At 40.3% G+C, this 15,940-nt stretch overlaps 1 protein-coding gene across 2 annotated transcripts in view; it reads right to left on the reverse strand.

The window, feature by feature from the left end:
• Window positions 1-15,940, reverse strand: part of tbcd (tubulin folding cofactor D) — a 38,919-nt gene that overhangs the window by 11,347 nt on the left and 11,632 nt on the right. The window contains exons 14-39 of one of the 2 annotated variants that reach the window (XM_061749526.1): window positions 15,291-15,447; window positions 13,054-13,111; window positions 12,943-12,972; window positions 12,580-12,665; window positions 12,176-12,256; window positions 11,146-11,219; window positions 10,888-11,005; window positions 10,221-10,281; window positions 10,124-10,146; window positions 10,016-10,047; window positions 9,860-9,922; window positions 9,464-9,540; window positions 9,241-9,322; window positions 8,132-8,250; window positions 7,957-8,048; window positions 6,818-6,958; window positions 5,506-5,589; window positions 4,406-4,564; window positions 4,194-4,332; window positions 2,499-2,623; window positions 1,875-1,952; window positions 1,697-1,783; window positions 1,522-1,609; window positions 850-959; window positions 645-729; window positions 171-291 (exon numbers count right to left, since the gene is read on the reverse strand). In XM_061749526.1, the coding sequence (XP_061605510.1) occupies window positions 280-291; window positions 645-729; window positions 850-959; window positions 1,522-1,609; window positions 1,697-1,783; window positions 1,875-1,952; window positions 2,499-2,623; window positions 4,194-4,332; window positions 4,406-4,564; window positions 5,506-5,589; window positions 6,818-6,958; window positions 7,957-8,048; window positions 8,132-8,250; window positions 9,241-9,322; window positions 9,464-9,540; window positions 9,860-9,922; window positions 10,016-10,047; window positions 10,124-10,146; window positions 10,221-10,281; window positions 10,888-11,005; window positions 11,146-11,219; window positions 12,176-12,256; window positions 12,580-12,665; window positions 12,943-12,972; window positions 13,054-13,111; window positions 15,291-15,447 (2,261 nt within the window). In that variant the 3' untranslated portion in view covers window positions 171-279. Of the gene's footprint in view, window positions 1-170; window positions 292-644; window positions 730-849; window positions 960-1,521; window positions 1,610-1,696; window positions 1,784-1,874; window positions 1,953-2,498; window positions 2,624-4,193; window positions 4,333-4,405; window positions 4,565-5,505; window positions 5,590-6,817; window positions 6,959-7,956; window positions 8,049-8,131; window positions 8,251-9,240; window positions 9,323-9,463; window positions 9,541-9,859; window positions 9,923-10,015; window positions 10,048-10,123; window positions 10,147-10,220; window positions 10,282-10,887; window positions 11,006-11,145; window positions 11,220-12,175; window positions 12,257-12,579; window positions 12,666-12,942; window positions 12,973-13,053; window positions 13,112-15,290; window positions 15,448-15,940 lie in introns of those variants that run through there. The other variant, XM_061749525.1, reaches the window with a different exon arrangement.

Consider the following 15,940-nt stretch of genomic DNA (forward strand, 5'->3'; position numbering starts at 1 on the left):
AGTTCTGGGTTCCATGGTTGTATCATCACACTTTTTGCCATCACTGGTACCCCAAAATGTTTTTAAAATCCAAAGACAGTGCAAAACACACCATTTTTAACCCCAATAAAAGTGTGATGACAATGAATTATCATGGAATTTTTAACGCGACAAAAGATGGGGACGCAAAGGATGATTTGGCCTATTTATTATTATGATTTCTAACTAATGGAAGACCCACTGACACCATACAGGATGTCATCCATTTTGCGACGCTCTCTGGAAACATCATTAGGAATGTTAGGTAGGTTTCTGCCAGGGGGGAAAAAAAGAGACACACCAAAAGGGGTGTGTTATTTATTTGCATTGAAAAAACAAATACACACACACACATTTGTAGATAAGTATTTTGTTATCTTATTTTTGTATTCTATTTATACTTCACACGTCTCGAGACTCACTGGGCTAATCTGGGACTTCGGATATCGTATGTGTATGTGTGTGTTGGTATGACAAATCAATTCCTTGAATCCTTGAAATCAATCAGGACTCTGGTTAAATGAAACATTAGGTACAACTCCAAATTAGATAATATAGTTTCGCACTCAAGATTGTAAAGGGCAGATTTTTTTATATTCACTCTAATTCTGCTGTGCAAGCGTTACCTGAGCAACCGGTCGCTGCGTGGGGACCCCGAGCAGCTCACGCAGGTGATTTTGTGCGGGGTGCAGAGTGGCAGGCTCACTCTCCCTAAAATAAAAAAAAAATTTTTTTTTTAAAAAATAAAAAAAACAAGAAGGGAACATTCCATGGTCATTCATTTGACGTACGAAAGATTTGATTTCGGCGAGAATGTGGGCCATTCATTACCAGTTAGTATCGCTTAGCAGGTTCATGACGTCGTCCAAAACGTCGGCATCGACGACGTCGTCGTAGGTCAGCAGCATCTCGTACATCAGGCTGGCCGTCGTCGTCCTTATCTAAAAAAGGAACCGTTCCACACCATCATTCCCACCGGTTGAAGGAAACTCGGGCTGGCCGATCAATACAATTGAGTTTAATGGTCAAGACCATCTATATTTTACACTTTTTTTTCATTTTTTTTTACCTTTACTAATCCAGGAAAAGATCATTAAGAGATTAAAATCTCTTTTAAAAGTGTCTTGTGGTCAGGGCAGGCGACAACATATCAAACAGGTTGGATAGTACAAGCTACTGTCACTTCCGTAGTTCAAAGTACGTCTCCGCTGACCTGCACTTCTTCTACTAACTACATGGCTGCGAACAGTGAGGACTACTTTGCAAAAGAACAGTCATGTTGCCTCGTTTGCGGGAAAAAAAAATGTAGAGTATTTCTATTATTTCTACGGTAGTTGAAACAAGTTAACAAAACTTGTTTTGAATAATCTAATTTTCTTTTTCTATAAGCAAATAAAAATCAGAAATCGGACCTTTTGTGAAGGCAATCGGAGATTTCATATTTTAAAGGCATATTTCCCCCGACCCTAAAGAAAACCATATTGTTCTTTCTTGGAAACGTACCACAAGGAAAGAATGGCAGATCAGCACCAGAAGCTGGTAGAGGATCTCCTTGCGGACTTCACCCGGGAACTGGATGAGGCCACAGTAGCTGGCAAAACATGAACGAACAGAGGTCAGTACGGATGCCAGTTTTGTTGTTGTTGTTGTTTTTTCAAAGATGTGATGAGACACTCACACGGCGACACAGGCACGCAGCTTGTACACGTCCTTGGATCGCCTGACTACTTCGCACAGCGCCAGCAGGTCCACGCAGAACGGGTGACTTGGCGTCAACGAACGAACAACGAACATACATTAGCGGACGTTTCCACTCCCATTTGTGGCTCGCAAACACACAAAAAAGTGCCACTCACTTCTCTTCTGTGGTGAAGACGTCAAAGCAGCCGTTAGACAACAACTGGTTCAGCATCTTGAGGAAAGGGAGGGCGATCCTGAAAAGGATGTCAAAAAAGTCCATTTGATAACAGCTGTCAGTGGCAATAACCACAAACTATATGATTAAAAGTGGACGCATTCACATTCCCATGGAGAATACGCGAGGTTCGGTAAGGTAGCTGGCTTTTAAGACTATTCATCCATCCATCCATCTTCTCAAGCACTGCTCCTCAACTTATGGTTGCGGGTGAGCTTTTTTCCTATTAGACAAGGCTACGGCCTGACAAAATGAAGCTCCATCCCTCACTTCAACATAGTTGCTTGGCTCCAAGATGCCACCAGATGGAGCCCAAACAATATTTGAATATTAGACCCATTTAAAAATATGTGAGTTTTCCAGCAAATAACGGCGGACAGGTTCCCCCCGAAATCTGCCAACAGGCGAATGCTAAACGGCGAATATGCAGCGTTCACTCAAGCAAAGTTGAGAAAGTGATTTATAGAAATCAAGTTTTCCATATTGATATTTATTCGATTGAGAAATCATTAACGTGATCAGTGTCTTCACTTAATAAATAGCAAAGAAGAGCTGCTGTTTGCACCTTGTGTTGCGCACATTTTCTCTCAGGATTCTTATCAATGCGTGCATAGCAAAGTGCTCCAGAGCGGCGCGGTCTTGTTGGATCCCACGCAAGTAGTCAAACAAAGATTGGGAGGAGGCCGTCACCTGGTGGGACGAGAGCAGCAGGTCAGCAGTTAATAGACACCCACATATGGATCATGACATCATAACATGATTGACGTCCACTCTGCTGGAGCTTTGTGTCGTTATCGTCAGCACCAAAAATAAATGGCAAATTGTTATTCAAATGATTACATTAATGGTAAATTAGGAGCCTTGCTTCCACAAATTGCTTGTAAAAACAGTTACACACTTGTTGATTCCAATAAATCCTCTTTATAGGTCTCTAAATATATCCAGATCTACCCAAGGGCCTCTGCGGATGGACGTGTACTGGAAAGCTCGTCGATGCTTTGGCTCCATGAGTGTGTGCGTCTGTGTGTGTTTGTGAGTGAAGTGTGAGAACGCTGATGTTGGCCCGCATATTGATTCAGGCCTGGCTCGCTTTACAGGCGGCCCTACGCAAACATATCAATCCCGCGCGTCTCCGAGGATGTGCATCTGTGGAAAAAGTCGAGCTTCGAGAGCGAAAACGGACTCCACCGACACACTCGACTTCAATTCGACTGACCTCATCATCGGCGCGGTTGTTTTGCTTTTTGCCTCCCCGAAGACTAAAAGGGGGTGAATGAGTGTCACGTACAGGGGAGAAACTTGACTTATCCCAATGTTGTTAAGCTTAAACTGAAATAGAAGTGCTCCCAAAGGAGTGAAACCATATTATGATTACAGCGCAAACGTGTGGAGTGGACTTTAGGACATGCAGGGCTCCCTCTTTTGGCTCGTTTCAGACTTGCGTTCATACGCGCACAGGTACCTTTTTTTTTTGTTTTTTGTTTTTTTTTAAACAATGCACGTTTTTCCAAAACTCAATCCATACCTTAAAAAAAGCAAGCGTGGACCATATTCTAAAGCAAGAGATGGGACTGTAGTCAAAATTTGCTTTTGGAGTTTCCTGTTGTGCTCTTTGGGTCACCAATGTGGGCCTGTTCTAAAAATAGCTCACCAGTGATGGGACATTGAGATTTCGGAGGAAAGTTGAGAAAGTGTAAAAACTTAAAAAAGATGAATAGAAATAAACTTTTGCATCCTGATATTTATCCAACTGAGAAATGATTAACGAGATCAGTGTCTTCACTTAATAATCACGTAATTTAAAGAAATTTGAGCAAATTTGTCGTTTCAGAAGTCTGTTTCAAACTAGTAGCTGTTCGCATGAATCAGTACCCAAGAAGCAGCTCTAAGTTTCAAAAAGACTGAGTGTAGTGAACAACTTGGTAAACATAAATATAAAATCAAAAGTAAAAGTAAAATGATAATACATATATTAACATCATATTTGAAAAAACTGGTGTCTCCTCACTAATACTGTAAAAGTTTTGTTTTGGAAATGTTTCATCTTGGCCACAGTTTTCCAGAAAGTATGGTTTCAGACATAATTTGCAAGTGGACAAAAAGGCAGAAAAGGGTTTTAAAAATACCCGTGGGTCAACATGGCCTCTGTGATGTTTGGCAGACTGTTAACGGGGATGGAAAATGTTTCAATTTTTCTTCATGAGTCACACGCTCTTTTACAAACACCGAGCAATGCGAGAAGATTGTGCGATCCGCTTACTGTGGATTGGGTCATCCCGCCCACAGACACAGTGAGGCCCAGCAAAGTTTGATACTGGTACTCAGGGAGTCCCAGTAGCCGGGTGATATACGGGAACGCTTGGGAAGGAGCTTTCCAGTTCAGACTGGCTTGGACTTCCCTGGAAAAAGGAGATTGATGCGTAAATGTGACATCACAAAGCATGTGACGGATGACGGTCAGCCGGCGCTCACGGCGGAAAGATGCTCAGCAGCTCCTCTCTGTGGGGGATCTGTGGAACTACGGCGTCGGCGTCGTGGAGCAGCTGCATGAAGACGGTGCCGGCGTGCGCTCTGTAGTGGTCGATCTTCTCCGCCGACTGGCGCGCCAGCCCGCACATCATGCGCTTTACCCTGAAAGGAAGGTGACAGAGCAGAAACGTAACACACAACAAAAAGCCGGTACGGAGGAGTCCATATGTTCTTATAATGCACCTCCATTAAAGGAGACTCGTACTGGAACAGAAAATTCACATTTTGACTCATTCAGTGAAAAGACAACCCCTGAGCACCAGCCATGTTTGAAGATTTTGACCCATCTTTCAAGGCCTACAGGATATTGTGTTCTAGGATTATGTACATCGCCAATATACAAAATTAAAGGATGGGCTCTCTTCTTTCAGCAGCAAAAGAAAACCTCCACCCTAACCTTTTCCGTTATTTAGTTATGTGCAGTGAAACATAGGTAATCTTTTCATTTTTGGGTCGCTAATGAGCTTTTTTGTGAAAAGCAGCATTCATGCAACAGTAACTTCGATGTGTGTACATTTTTTTCTTTTTGTCACACCTCAGTGTTTTCATGGTATAATCCAGCTAAAACAACATCTAGGAATGGCTTTTGATTGCAAACTAATCATGTATTGAGCTATAAAATGCGCTGCGATAGACGCGAACTCGTCATGACGCTTCGTGTTGTTTCCTGGCTGTTGACATGATCCAGATCTCAGTTATACACATTTCTGACACAAACACACAATTGCGCTAACTACGACAATACATACTCCGCGAACACTATACAAAAACCTTATCTCTTCGAGTGTAACAATGCTTCAGCTCCTCCGACTTCTAGCCTGTACGTGCCGCCATTTTTGGCCCGCAAACACTTTGTGGGCTGTGTGCATCCAATAAAGGCCGAGAGGGCTGCTTGTCGAATCTAAACTGGTGCATCGCTGCCCTCTGCTGGCGGTTTTCGGTAGAAAACAAATGAAACCCAACTTGAAAATGGTGTTGTTATAGTTTACACTACAGTGCTAATGGAGCACTGTCGAATCAAAGTGAGATAGACATGGACTGACTGGTCTGGTAGAAGGATCTCTGGAGCTGTTCTGGTCACCAGGATGGTCACGTCCTTGAGACTCGTCATTGCTGCCTCCCTCACCCTGTGGGGAAAAACAAACCAAAGTGAGAAAGTCATAGTAATAGAGAAAGTAAAGTTCGGTTTAAATTGAAATTTGAATCTTAAACAAATTCAAACGAACTGCGATTATAGGGAAAATGTCCTTTGTTTTCGTCTCTTTTTCTGTTTTACGACAACAGTTGTTTGGGTACAACGCATCGCCTAGAAATGACATCATCAGCCAGCAGCATTCTTTTGTCTGTGGGCTTTCGACCTTTTCTAATCTCGCACCCAACAAATACCCTGTACTAGGAAAAAAAAAAAGAAGAATACTAAAATGAATAAAAACTCAACTAAAAATAAGCGTAAAAAATAGCAAACCAGCTGTAAAAAATAAAACTGATTTTGAAAAACAAAAGTCAAATTGAAATAAAAACTCTAATGTAAAATCCAAAAACATTATTATCCTGGTCTACAACCACTCAATACAACATATATGAGTCACTTTTTGAATTAAACTACAGAAATAAATTGAGTGTTGGGCTGCAACTAATGATGATTTTAACTCATTAATCTGTTAATGAATGAATGAATCAGATATAAAAAAAAACATTTTTAAACAGCCGTCACTTTACTCAAAAACACGACATTATTTCAAATTGACAGTGCAGAACATGCACAGACATAAATTGATTATGAATTTTTTTGGTCCGTAACATTCGTCAGAAAATATGCAAACATAATGATCACTGTTTTCCAAAGTAAAAGCAGATGTGTGCAAATGTCTTCTTTTGATTTAATGCAAAGATAATCAGTGTGCTTTCATGGAGGATGATAGAAATCTGAAAATATTTATTGATGGCAGGCTGAAATTCCGAGGCTTCGGACAATTTTCCATTCAACGTCTCTAAACGTTTCCCCAATTTGACCATTAATCGATTAACTATTGCACCTGGAATTGAGTGTTTACAATACTGTAATTTATTGCGATGCACCTGTAGATCTTGCATTTCTAAACAGCAGGAGAAAGAATCCGCCCATCCCATGTCGCAAGAAGGACAAAGGACAAGCTCGGCGGCATTCCTGCTAAGGAGGTAAGCGTCACCTCGGGCTACTGCTAAAACAATCAAACCCGTCGTGTCTTGCATATCTCAAGGTGGAGGGAAAAAGTGAGACACGACAAAAGGCCCTGAGGGAGGGGAACATTCTCAATACCTGAGGCAAAACACACACACACAAAAAAAAAAAATAAAACACCAGGCGCAACTCACCAGGCGCCTACGTCCCCCCTGCTGTCCGTGGTGTAGTCGTCCATGCTGTCCAGAAGGACGGCGTACACGTCCGCTATGTTCTCCGAGCACAGAAACGACGCCGGGGGGCCGCCGGCACACACGCCCGCCTTCATACATACTCTGATTAGGGAAGATCATGAATATGGTCGCATCGTGTTAAATCAACACTTTTCAAAGACTTATTCAAGCTTTTCCAATACCCTGCAGCTGCGCTCAACTACACATTAACATGAATGTATACACACTAGCCCCAAAACTTAGAATAACAAATAAATGTTAGTTCAAAGTGGATTTCTATTTGTTGAATGGGTGTCTTCCGGATGGAAAAAAACAATAAAAAGCAGCAAAGTTGTGTTCTGGATATTAATGAAAAATAGTTGCCATTTCTAATGTTGTTTTTTTTTCCCCAGAATGTTTTTATTTATATCATACTATTTTGAGGAAATTTGAGTAGAAATATGCTTTTTAAAATGTATTTTGCTTGTTTCTTGTTATTGTCAAATTGTACATATGAATAATTGTAATTTTGTAATAGATAGATAGATAGATAGATAGATAACTTAGTCTTTTGCAAATGTCTTGTTTCCCTTCCAGCTAAAAGATATGAAAACACAAAATTATATTTTTGCATTAACGTTGTTTGCACATGTTCTTGTGTCTTTTTCGGTAAAAAGAAACCCATTCGACAAACAAAACCCCAATTCCAATGAAGTTATATATATTTCTAACGCTTTTATGCAATTCTAAACATCTAAAAGGCAAACTATTCATTTTCAAGAAATTCAAAGCCTTAAAAAAATTCAAATTCAAGTACTCATGGGAGCCCTGTAAGGAAATGTGTTTTAAAAAAGGGGAAATGAATGAAAGAGATTACAATCTAATTTATGTGCGGAAAAAAGAGAGTAGGGTACAATTCGACTGACGTGTCGTTCAGGTCCTGCAGGTATATTCAGTCAGGTGTTTATTTTGGCCTGAGTGAAGCTTGCACACGACAGAACAAACAACAATGGAGACACAGGAGGCCCTTTGAAAAGCAAGCCCATGCAACAACAACAACAAAAAAATACGGAAAATAAAAAAATCACAACCGTATAAAAGAAGAAAAAGAGAGCGCTCACTGAGCCAGCGCTCGGACGGCGTCCCTCCTGGCCTCCGGGAAATGCCTCTCGCGCAGACAGGCGGCGTGCATCTGGCCGAGGCCGTCGAGGATCTAAGTCCAAACGTAACGTCACGCTGATGCTGATACTGATACTGATACTGATACTGATGATGAGAATGTGAAGTGAAGCACACCTGCTTCAGTTTGCCGTGGATCATAAAGCCCGGCAGACAGCCGAGGGCGAGGGCAGAGCCGCAACGGGTGAGCATCTGTGGACTCTGCAGCTCGTCCATGTACTGACATACGAGCGCACCTAAACACACATACAGTACATTCGGATGTTACATTTTACAGCTAGCGGTCAGCATTGCCTCTGGGTTGAGCAAGTGTTTATTTTAAGCAGAAAATTGGGGGGGGGGGGAAGAGTACACACATTTACTTTTTTTTTTTTTTTTTTGCAAAAAGTTGTAATTTTGTGAAATTTGTGAAACCCTGAACTGGTTGCCAGCCAATCGCAGGGCACATAGAAACAAACAACCATTCGCACTCACAGTCATGGCTACGGGCAATTTAGAGTGTCCAATTAATGCATGTTTTTGGGATGTGGGAGGAAACCGGAGTGCCCGCAGAAAAGCCACGCAAGCACGGGGAGAACATGCAAACTCCGCACAGGCGGGGCCGGGGATTGAACCCGGCCTCAGAACTGTGAGGCTGACGCTCTAACCAGTAGTCCACCGTACCGCCTATTGTAATATTTTGACTTTATTTTTCCTAAATTATTTTTCTTCCTTTTGTTATTCTCGCAAAATTCTGAGATTTTTCTTGCACTTTACAAATGTATTCTTATGTTTTTGCTTTTTATGATTTTTTTTGTTTTTAGTTTTTTCTCAAAATAATATTACTCCATCCTAGTAAAATTATGACTTATTTCCCTTGGAATTTACCAAAGTATTTTGCGAAAAAAAAAAAAAAAAAAAAAAAGAATTCTCATATTATGACTTTATTTTGATAAAAAAAATTCTCAAAGTATTACTACTTTTTCATAAATGTACATAAACTCATGACAACTTTATTCTGATGAGCAAATTTCTTTTTTATGAGAATAAAGGAATAAAATTGCTCCCCCCCCCCCACCCCACACTTAAAATATTGAAGTTTACGCTTGTAAAATTAAACCTTTTCTCAAAGCACCATGGCATTAATCTTGATTCAATATTACAACTTTTACAACCAAGTCGCAGCCCGAAAAGCTTTTTTTCCCCTCCTCCTCAGAAATGGAGCTAGTGGACGAAAAAGAACTCACTCTGCTTCTCCGAGTCAGCCTGGTCGGGCTGGGCCTGGTAGAACTCCTCGCACAAGGCAGACAAGGCACATAATACAGCAGCCTGCAGGCACAACGCGCGCACACACACACAAAAATAAACCTGTCAATTTGAATAGGACACGCTCACATCAGATGAAATAAAATGGTAATTATCGCATACGGTACACAATCAAAGCTGAGCGTTAGTACTCAAATAAATTACCATGATGCCGTCTTTCACACCGCTGGAGACCAGATGAAGCGTCTTGATGGTGTCGTCAATAAGCCCCTGCCAGCCGGCTGAAACACACAACAACAACATCACGCGTGCTCCAGTATTTAACGGTCCCAGGCCATCAGAATCAATTTTTGTACATATTGTTTGATGCATAAAATCAGTCCAAATGAGTCTATGACATGAAGATGAGTAAAGCTTATTTCCATGTGGCTTATTAATGATAGGCAGAAGAGACCAACTGGAATAGCTTGAAAAAGACATTCTGGGCACTTGCAACCCAAATTATCTTGCAAACCCGATAGGTCATCACAGATGGTAAAAATAAAATCCAAAAATTGATGGAAGGGGACCTTTAATTGGTATGCAAACAAAATGACTCACTGATGACCGGGTCGCTCTTGAATGGCATTTTGGACAGGGAAAGCTTTTCGATAAGTCTGCACACTGCAATTAAAAAAAAAAGACACTCGTGTCAACTTGCAGCATTGGTGAAGTTCCAAGTATAGTGTTTTTTTTTTTTTTTTAAGAGTGACTCACTGGCTGGCCTCATCAGCTCTCCACCATAACCCCTTGAACAACATCACAACAATATTTATTTGGGGGAATCGCGATCATCAAAAAGTTGAATTCTCTCTGTCAGCCTACCTGTACCGTTTCTTGTCTTGTAGCTGAAAGTCAGTCAACACGCAGAATTCAGCAAAAACTATTAAACACTGTTTATTCAAAGCAGGTCGCGCGTTACCTTCTGATGAATGCCCTTCAATGCCTCCACACACTCTGAGGGAATGATGTCCACTATGGTTCTATTGGACCATTTGAAAGAACCAAGGTATAGATTTAAGAATAAGATGACAGAATTTGCTTTCGACAAATGGACAGTGGAACCTTCAACGCTTGTTCAACAGGAGCCTCGATTATCGTGAGGTACACGTTCAAGACCCAAACTGCAATCAGTGAAAAGCCGCCACATTTTTATTTTTTGGGATGAAAAGTATAAAGTACCATATAGTATTGTACTTCATATTTTTATATAAGAAACTACCGTATTGACACAATTAAATAAAAGGTAAAGAATAAAACCAATTTTGCCACATTTTATTTATTGTTATTTATGTAATGGACATTGTGCTGTTCCTTCTGGTGTGCGCGCCTTAACTGTACACTGTTAAAACCCATAAAAAAAAGATCATTTAAAAAACATGAATGAACAACGATGAACCAGGCTATAACGGGTTACATAAAATCTTTATGTAACAGTTCTGTACTATTTCCCCAGACGATGTCGGTTAAATTCGTTTAACTTTGTAAGTTTCACTGTACTTCAATATTACTTTTATGGAAAGCCACAGTACAGCGCTATCTCCCCCAATTGTTGTTGTTGTTATTGTTGTTGGGTTTTCAACATTTACCTGCCTGTGTGCAAGCCCAGCTTGTAGAGCGCGTACGTCACCTCCGCACACGCCAAGATGGCTCCGTGGCGTCCTTGAAGGTCGGAAGCCACGGCCATGTTCGACAGCTGTGGCAGAACTGCGGCAAAACACACAAGAAAGTGTTTGTTTTCAATACCGATTGTAAGCTTTCAGTCGAAAAGGTGAGTCTTGAAGAATTAAGCCACACCGGAAGGCTCCACGTCAATTAAAAGAAACGGCTATGGTAACATGGTTTACCCGAAGTCGCCATGTAATCAGGTGCTTGAGGCGTCAGGTTGTGGAGGGCTTTGGAGGTGAGCTCTCGAATCGCACTGAAAAAGCACATTGGACAAATCGTGATGCAGAGAAACAATCTTAATAAGAATATTATCTGTGATTTTACGAGAATTATTTCTTGGACAAAACTTGATGGAAAAAAGTAGGAATATGAGAATCAAGTCGTAATATTTCCATTTTGAATTTAGAAATAGTCATTGCATTTTGAGGAAAAAAAGAAAAGGTTACGAGAATAAAGTCTGAGTTTACAAAAAAAAAAAGTTACTTACTGGTAAGTAATATAAGTCACAATATTACAAGAATGAAATTGTAATATATTAATAATTTATTAAGTCAGAATATTATGAGAATATTTTTTAGATATGATTAAAAAAGTCATAATGGTACTCACAAAAGAAAAAACTACAATACTGTAGTACGAGAAGAAAGATGAAATACTACGAGAAAAAGATGTTACACGAGAATAATGTCATATTTTTTTAATCTTGGATTTTTTAATATTAGTAGAAAAAAGTTGTAATATTACAAAAATAACGCAAATGAAATGTTTAACTGGTACAGGTGGAAACTTGTTTTTTTAGTTGTGATATCTTGAGGAAAAAGTTGTAATAATTACAGGAATAAAGTCGTGATTCCAAAAAACATTTTAAAGTTGGAATTTTACAAGAAAATTTTTAGGGGGAAAAATTCACAAAAAAGAAGAAAATTCACATTACTTGGATAAAGTAATATGTTGTGTCACCAAAATAATACAATTATATTGAGTATTATAACAAGGAAATAATCGTAATGTTATGATACATATATCTTATTTTTATAAAGTCATCATAGTAGGAGAATAAAGTCGTAAAGAAAGTTGTAATAATATGAGATCTTTTAAAGTCGTAATGCTACTCGAAAAAGACAAGAAAAAGCATCTTACGAGAATAAAGAGGGATGATTTTTTTTTTTCTGCCAAAAAACTGCAATATTAGAAAATAACATCACTTACCCATCCCAGTGGTTGACCTTCTTGGTTACCAAGTGGTCAATCAGGGCTTGAGTGTACTCAGGAAAACTAGCAATGTAAACACTGGAAGAAAAAAAAAGGCATAAAAACAATGACAAATTGAAAATCTGGAAAAAAAGAAATGGGGAGCTTTGAACCTGAACACAGCAGTCATACCAACTGGCGGTGTGTCTGCATTGTACACATTGTTTTTATTTTATTATTATTTTTTTTGTTTCTTTGTTTTTAAGCTTTTGTTTCCACTTTATTTATTTATTTAATTGTTTTTAACATTGAGTTATATAAATATATTTGCTTTGCTTTTTTTCCCTTCCCCTTTGCTTTGCTTTTAAAGGAAACTCTGCATTTGAGTGCCCTGTCTGGGCCTGGTAGTGACAATTCCTTACCTGGTGTTCAGATAGCAGTGGTTGCGAATCCCCACAGCATGATAGTCCGCTGCGGTTGCAATGTCAATGCCGTGAGGAAATGTCCCCTGTGGACAATTAAACAAGGCTTTTGCTTTTTCTACTAATGCTGTGTGGAGTGATTGAAATGCTAAAAAACTGGACGTAAGTGATTAATAGCTCAGTGACGGTTGGGAAATGTGGTTAGTGTTCACCGCTGCCCTAAAGCTATACTGGAAGGCTTTCACGAGTATTGCAAGTTGACGCATGAAGACTTGGGGGGAATAAAAAAATAATAATAATAAAAAAATAAAAATTCAGAGTGAAGCTATAATACCGAATAATAGGCAATAGTGTATCACAAACCTGTCTGCCGACATTCTCCTGGAAAGCAGCCTGGGACAAAGTGAAAAATCCAAAATCTGTCAATAAAAATGACATACAAATACGTAATGCAGGATGTTAGGAGGGACTTACAGAGGCGGCTTTGCGGCAGCTCACATCTCGGTCGAACACGGTTGTGACCAACAAAGAGCTGCAGAGGAAAGTCAAGGAAATACATACAGAATTTCAGAACTTTATTTGGTACACCTTCACAATCTAATGACTTCCATATACAAGAGCAGTATGAGAAATGTTGCTTTACAAAGATAATAATGCTCAAACTAACAAAGCTATCTAGCCACGTGTTATGATAGCTCAATAGCTGATGCTAAAGCTAGTTAGCTATCATTGTGAAATAAACAAAACACAAAAACGCTAGCTGACTGACATATGCATTCATTTTTTTCTGTCTTGATTTCTGTCTGTCTGTCTATCTAGTTTTCTATTCATCGATTTAGCTATTCTGTTATCTAGTTGATGCTAAAACATGTTGATGCTGAAGCTCTTATGCTAAAGCTAGCTTAAGTATCTTGCTAGTGAAATTAAAAACAAAATGGCCAGCTATCCATCCATCCATCCATTTTCTGAGCCGCTTCTCCTCACTAGGGTCGCGGGCGTGCTGGAGCCTATCCCAGCTGTCATCGGGCAGGAGGCAGGGTACACCCTGAACTGGTTGCCAGCCAATCGCAGGGCACATCGAAACAAACAACCATTCGCACTCACAGTCATGCCTACGGGCAATTTAGAGTCTCCAATTAATGCATGTTTTTGGGATGTGGGAGGAAACCGGAGTGCCCGGAGAAAACCCACGCAGGCACGGGGAGAACATGCAAACTCCACACAGGCGGGGACGGGGATTGAACCCCGCACCTCAGAACTGTGAGGCTGACGCTCTAACCAGTCGGCCACCGTGCCGCCAAAATGGCCAGCTAGATAACTCAATATAGTTTGTCTTTTATTTTATAGATTTGTACATTTTTTTATATAGATATATATTGAATTTGATCTACTGTATCTTATTAGCGTTGTGAAATATAGCAATCTATATCTATCTATCTATCCATTCGACTATACTGATACTAACTGATGCCAATTCAAAGTGATGAGCATGACCGTCATGAAAACACGTCCCTCCATATTCACGTACTACTGCTCCTACTACTAATGTGTGTCTTTGGGGGGCGCGTGCTGAGATAAACTACTACTGGCCTTGCTAGCTTTCCGCTAACAGCAAGCATGCCAAGAGCTGGACAGTTTGGCACTTTGCAACTGCCCTAGGCCTGAGGGATAAAAAAACAAAAAATAGTCCTGATTGCACAGCAGGTAAGTCATCGCGCATACGCAAGGATCACGGAGTAATCGGCGGGGTCTGTGAGACAAGCGCTTCGCACCGTTCCCACACAAAAAACACGTCAGTTTCCCTTTCCGTGTCATCGAATGAAGCAGGAACCGGCTTGTCAAAGTGCCGCTTCAGAAAACAGTAACCGAAACCTACAGCGAACAGGCGAAACCTGGCAATCCTGTAGACGAGGACGAAGGGAGGGGAGTGTGTCGCAGACGCTGCCACGCAGGGGATCAAACCGACGATGCAGTCACGGGCCGCAGGTTGGAACATGTCGAGTCGCTCTTGAGAAAGAGTCATTCAACGGCGTGGCGTCATTGCGCATCAAGTAATTGTTCCTGCGCTACAGTTTAATCACTCAGACTACAAAAAAAATTATACAAATTTAAATGTCACACCGTTGACCACCACATTAAAGATTTATAGGCTTCTAGGTCATGTAAAATCAACCAAGAATTTCCCCTTCATCTCTCAGGTTTTCTTCAAATTTTCAGGTGTGGTAGGAAATGGAAGGAAAACACCCAAACACTAATCGTTTTTCTTCTAAACCTCTTAATTAGAGAAATATAGGCTAACAAACCTTCTCCGAATAAGCGATACCACTCAACTATAAACATATATTTCTTTCTTTTCTTAAACATCTATAGGTCAAACATTTGCCACAAGCTTTTAAAGTGCCCGTCACAATATTATATTATATTATATAAGCTACTCCACATTTCCAACCAAAGCTCAAATTTTGAGAAGTGTATATTATATATATAATATTAGAAACAGCTCTCGTGAGATTCAGGTTCTACACCTGTACAATAATATACTCGGTTTAAAAAAAAAAAAAAAGGGGCATTCAATTTGGCATGAATAATACAGTGTATAATAACACATTTTTGTAAAGGCGGACTTTATGATAGTGCTTTTCTATTGGGTCTAATCTTTTCAGCCTTCTTTCATTTTTGTGTGTGTGGTTGTGGGATGGTATCCATCTTACCTGGCGATTTGATTGACAAAGGGCTTGAGCTCTTTGGGATCGTACGCCCTGGCGAAGGACCAGCACACGTAGCAGGCCGCGTCGCGGACGTTGGCGCCGATGCTACACGCGCCCCTTTTTTCGTCGTAGGTCAAGGCCTTGATGATGAGCGGCACCACTGCAGAACAGAAAGAAGTTCAGCGTCAGCTTAATTCAAACCTCGGACGTCAGCTTCGCGAGTGTGGTTATTCTTGGTACACCGATGACACTGATGCACACGTGAAACAGTGTTGCTAGGACTGATGGGAGGCAAACACATTGAGACGGCAGTACACTCTTGATAAATCATGATAAAAAATTGACACGCATTCGCTGTATGTTGAAGAGTGATACAAGCAGACATACAATTGTTTCCCATGTCCTTATTAACAGTTAACATTCTAGAAGTATATAACACTGAGGGCTGCTCCGTTTGTGTTGTTTAATGTTTATAAATTACGGTAACGTTGGTGCTAACTTTCGTTAGTCAGTCTATGGCGTTTTGCATTGAGCTAGGGGACTTTCGTTGTTTATTTGTCTTTATTCAGTTTTACAGTAAACATGAACTGCCAGTGACAAATACCGGTAAACAGCTTGAACTGAGCACATTTTGCCGTTTAATAGAAGAATTG

The sequence above is a fragment of the Phyllopteryx taeniolatus genome, chromosome 16, assembly GCF_024500385.1.
Source record: "Phyllopteryx taeniolatus isolate TA_2022b chromosome 16, UOR_Ptae_1.2, whole genome shotgun sequence".
NCBI lineage: Eukaryota > Metazoa > Chordata > Actinopteri > Syngnathiformes > Syngnathidae > Phyllopteryx > Phyllopteryx taeniolatus.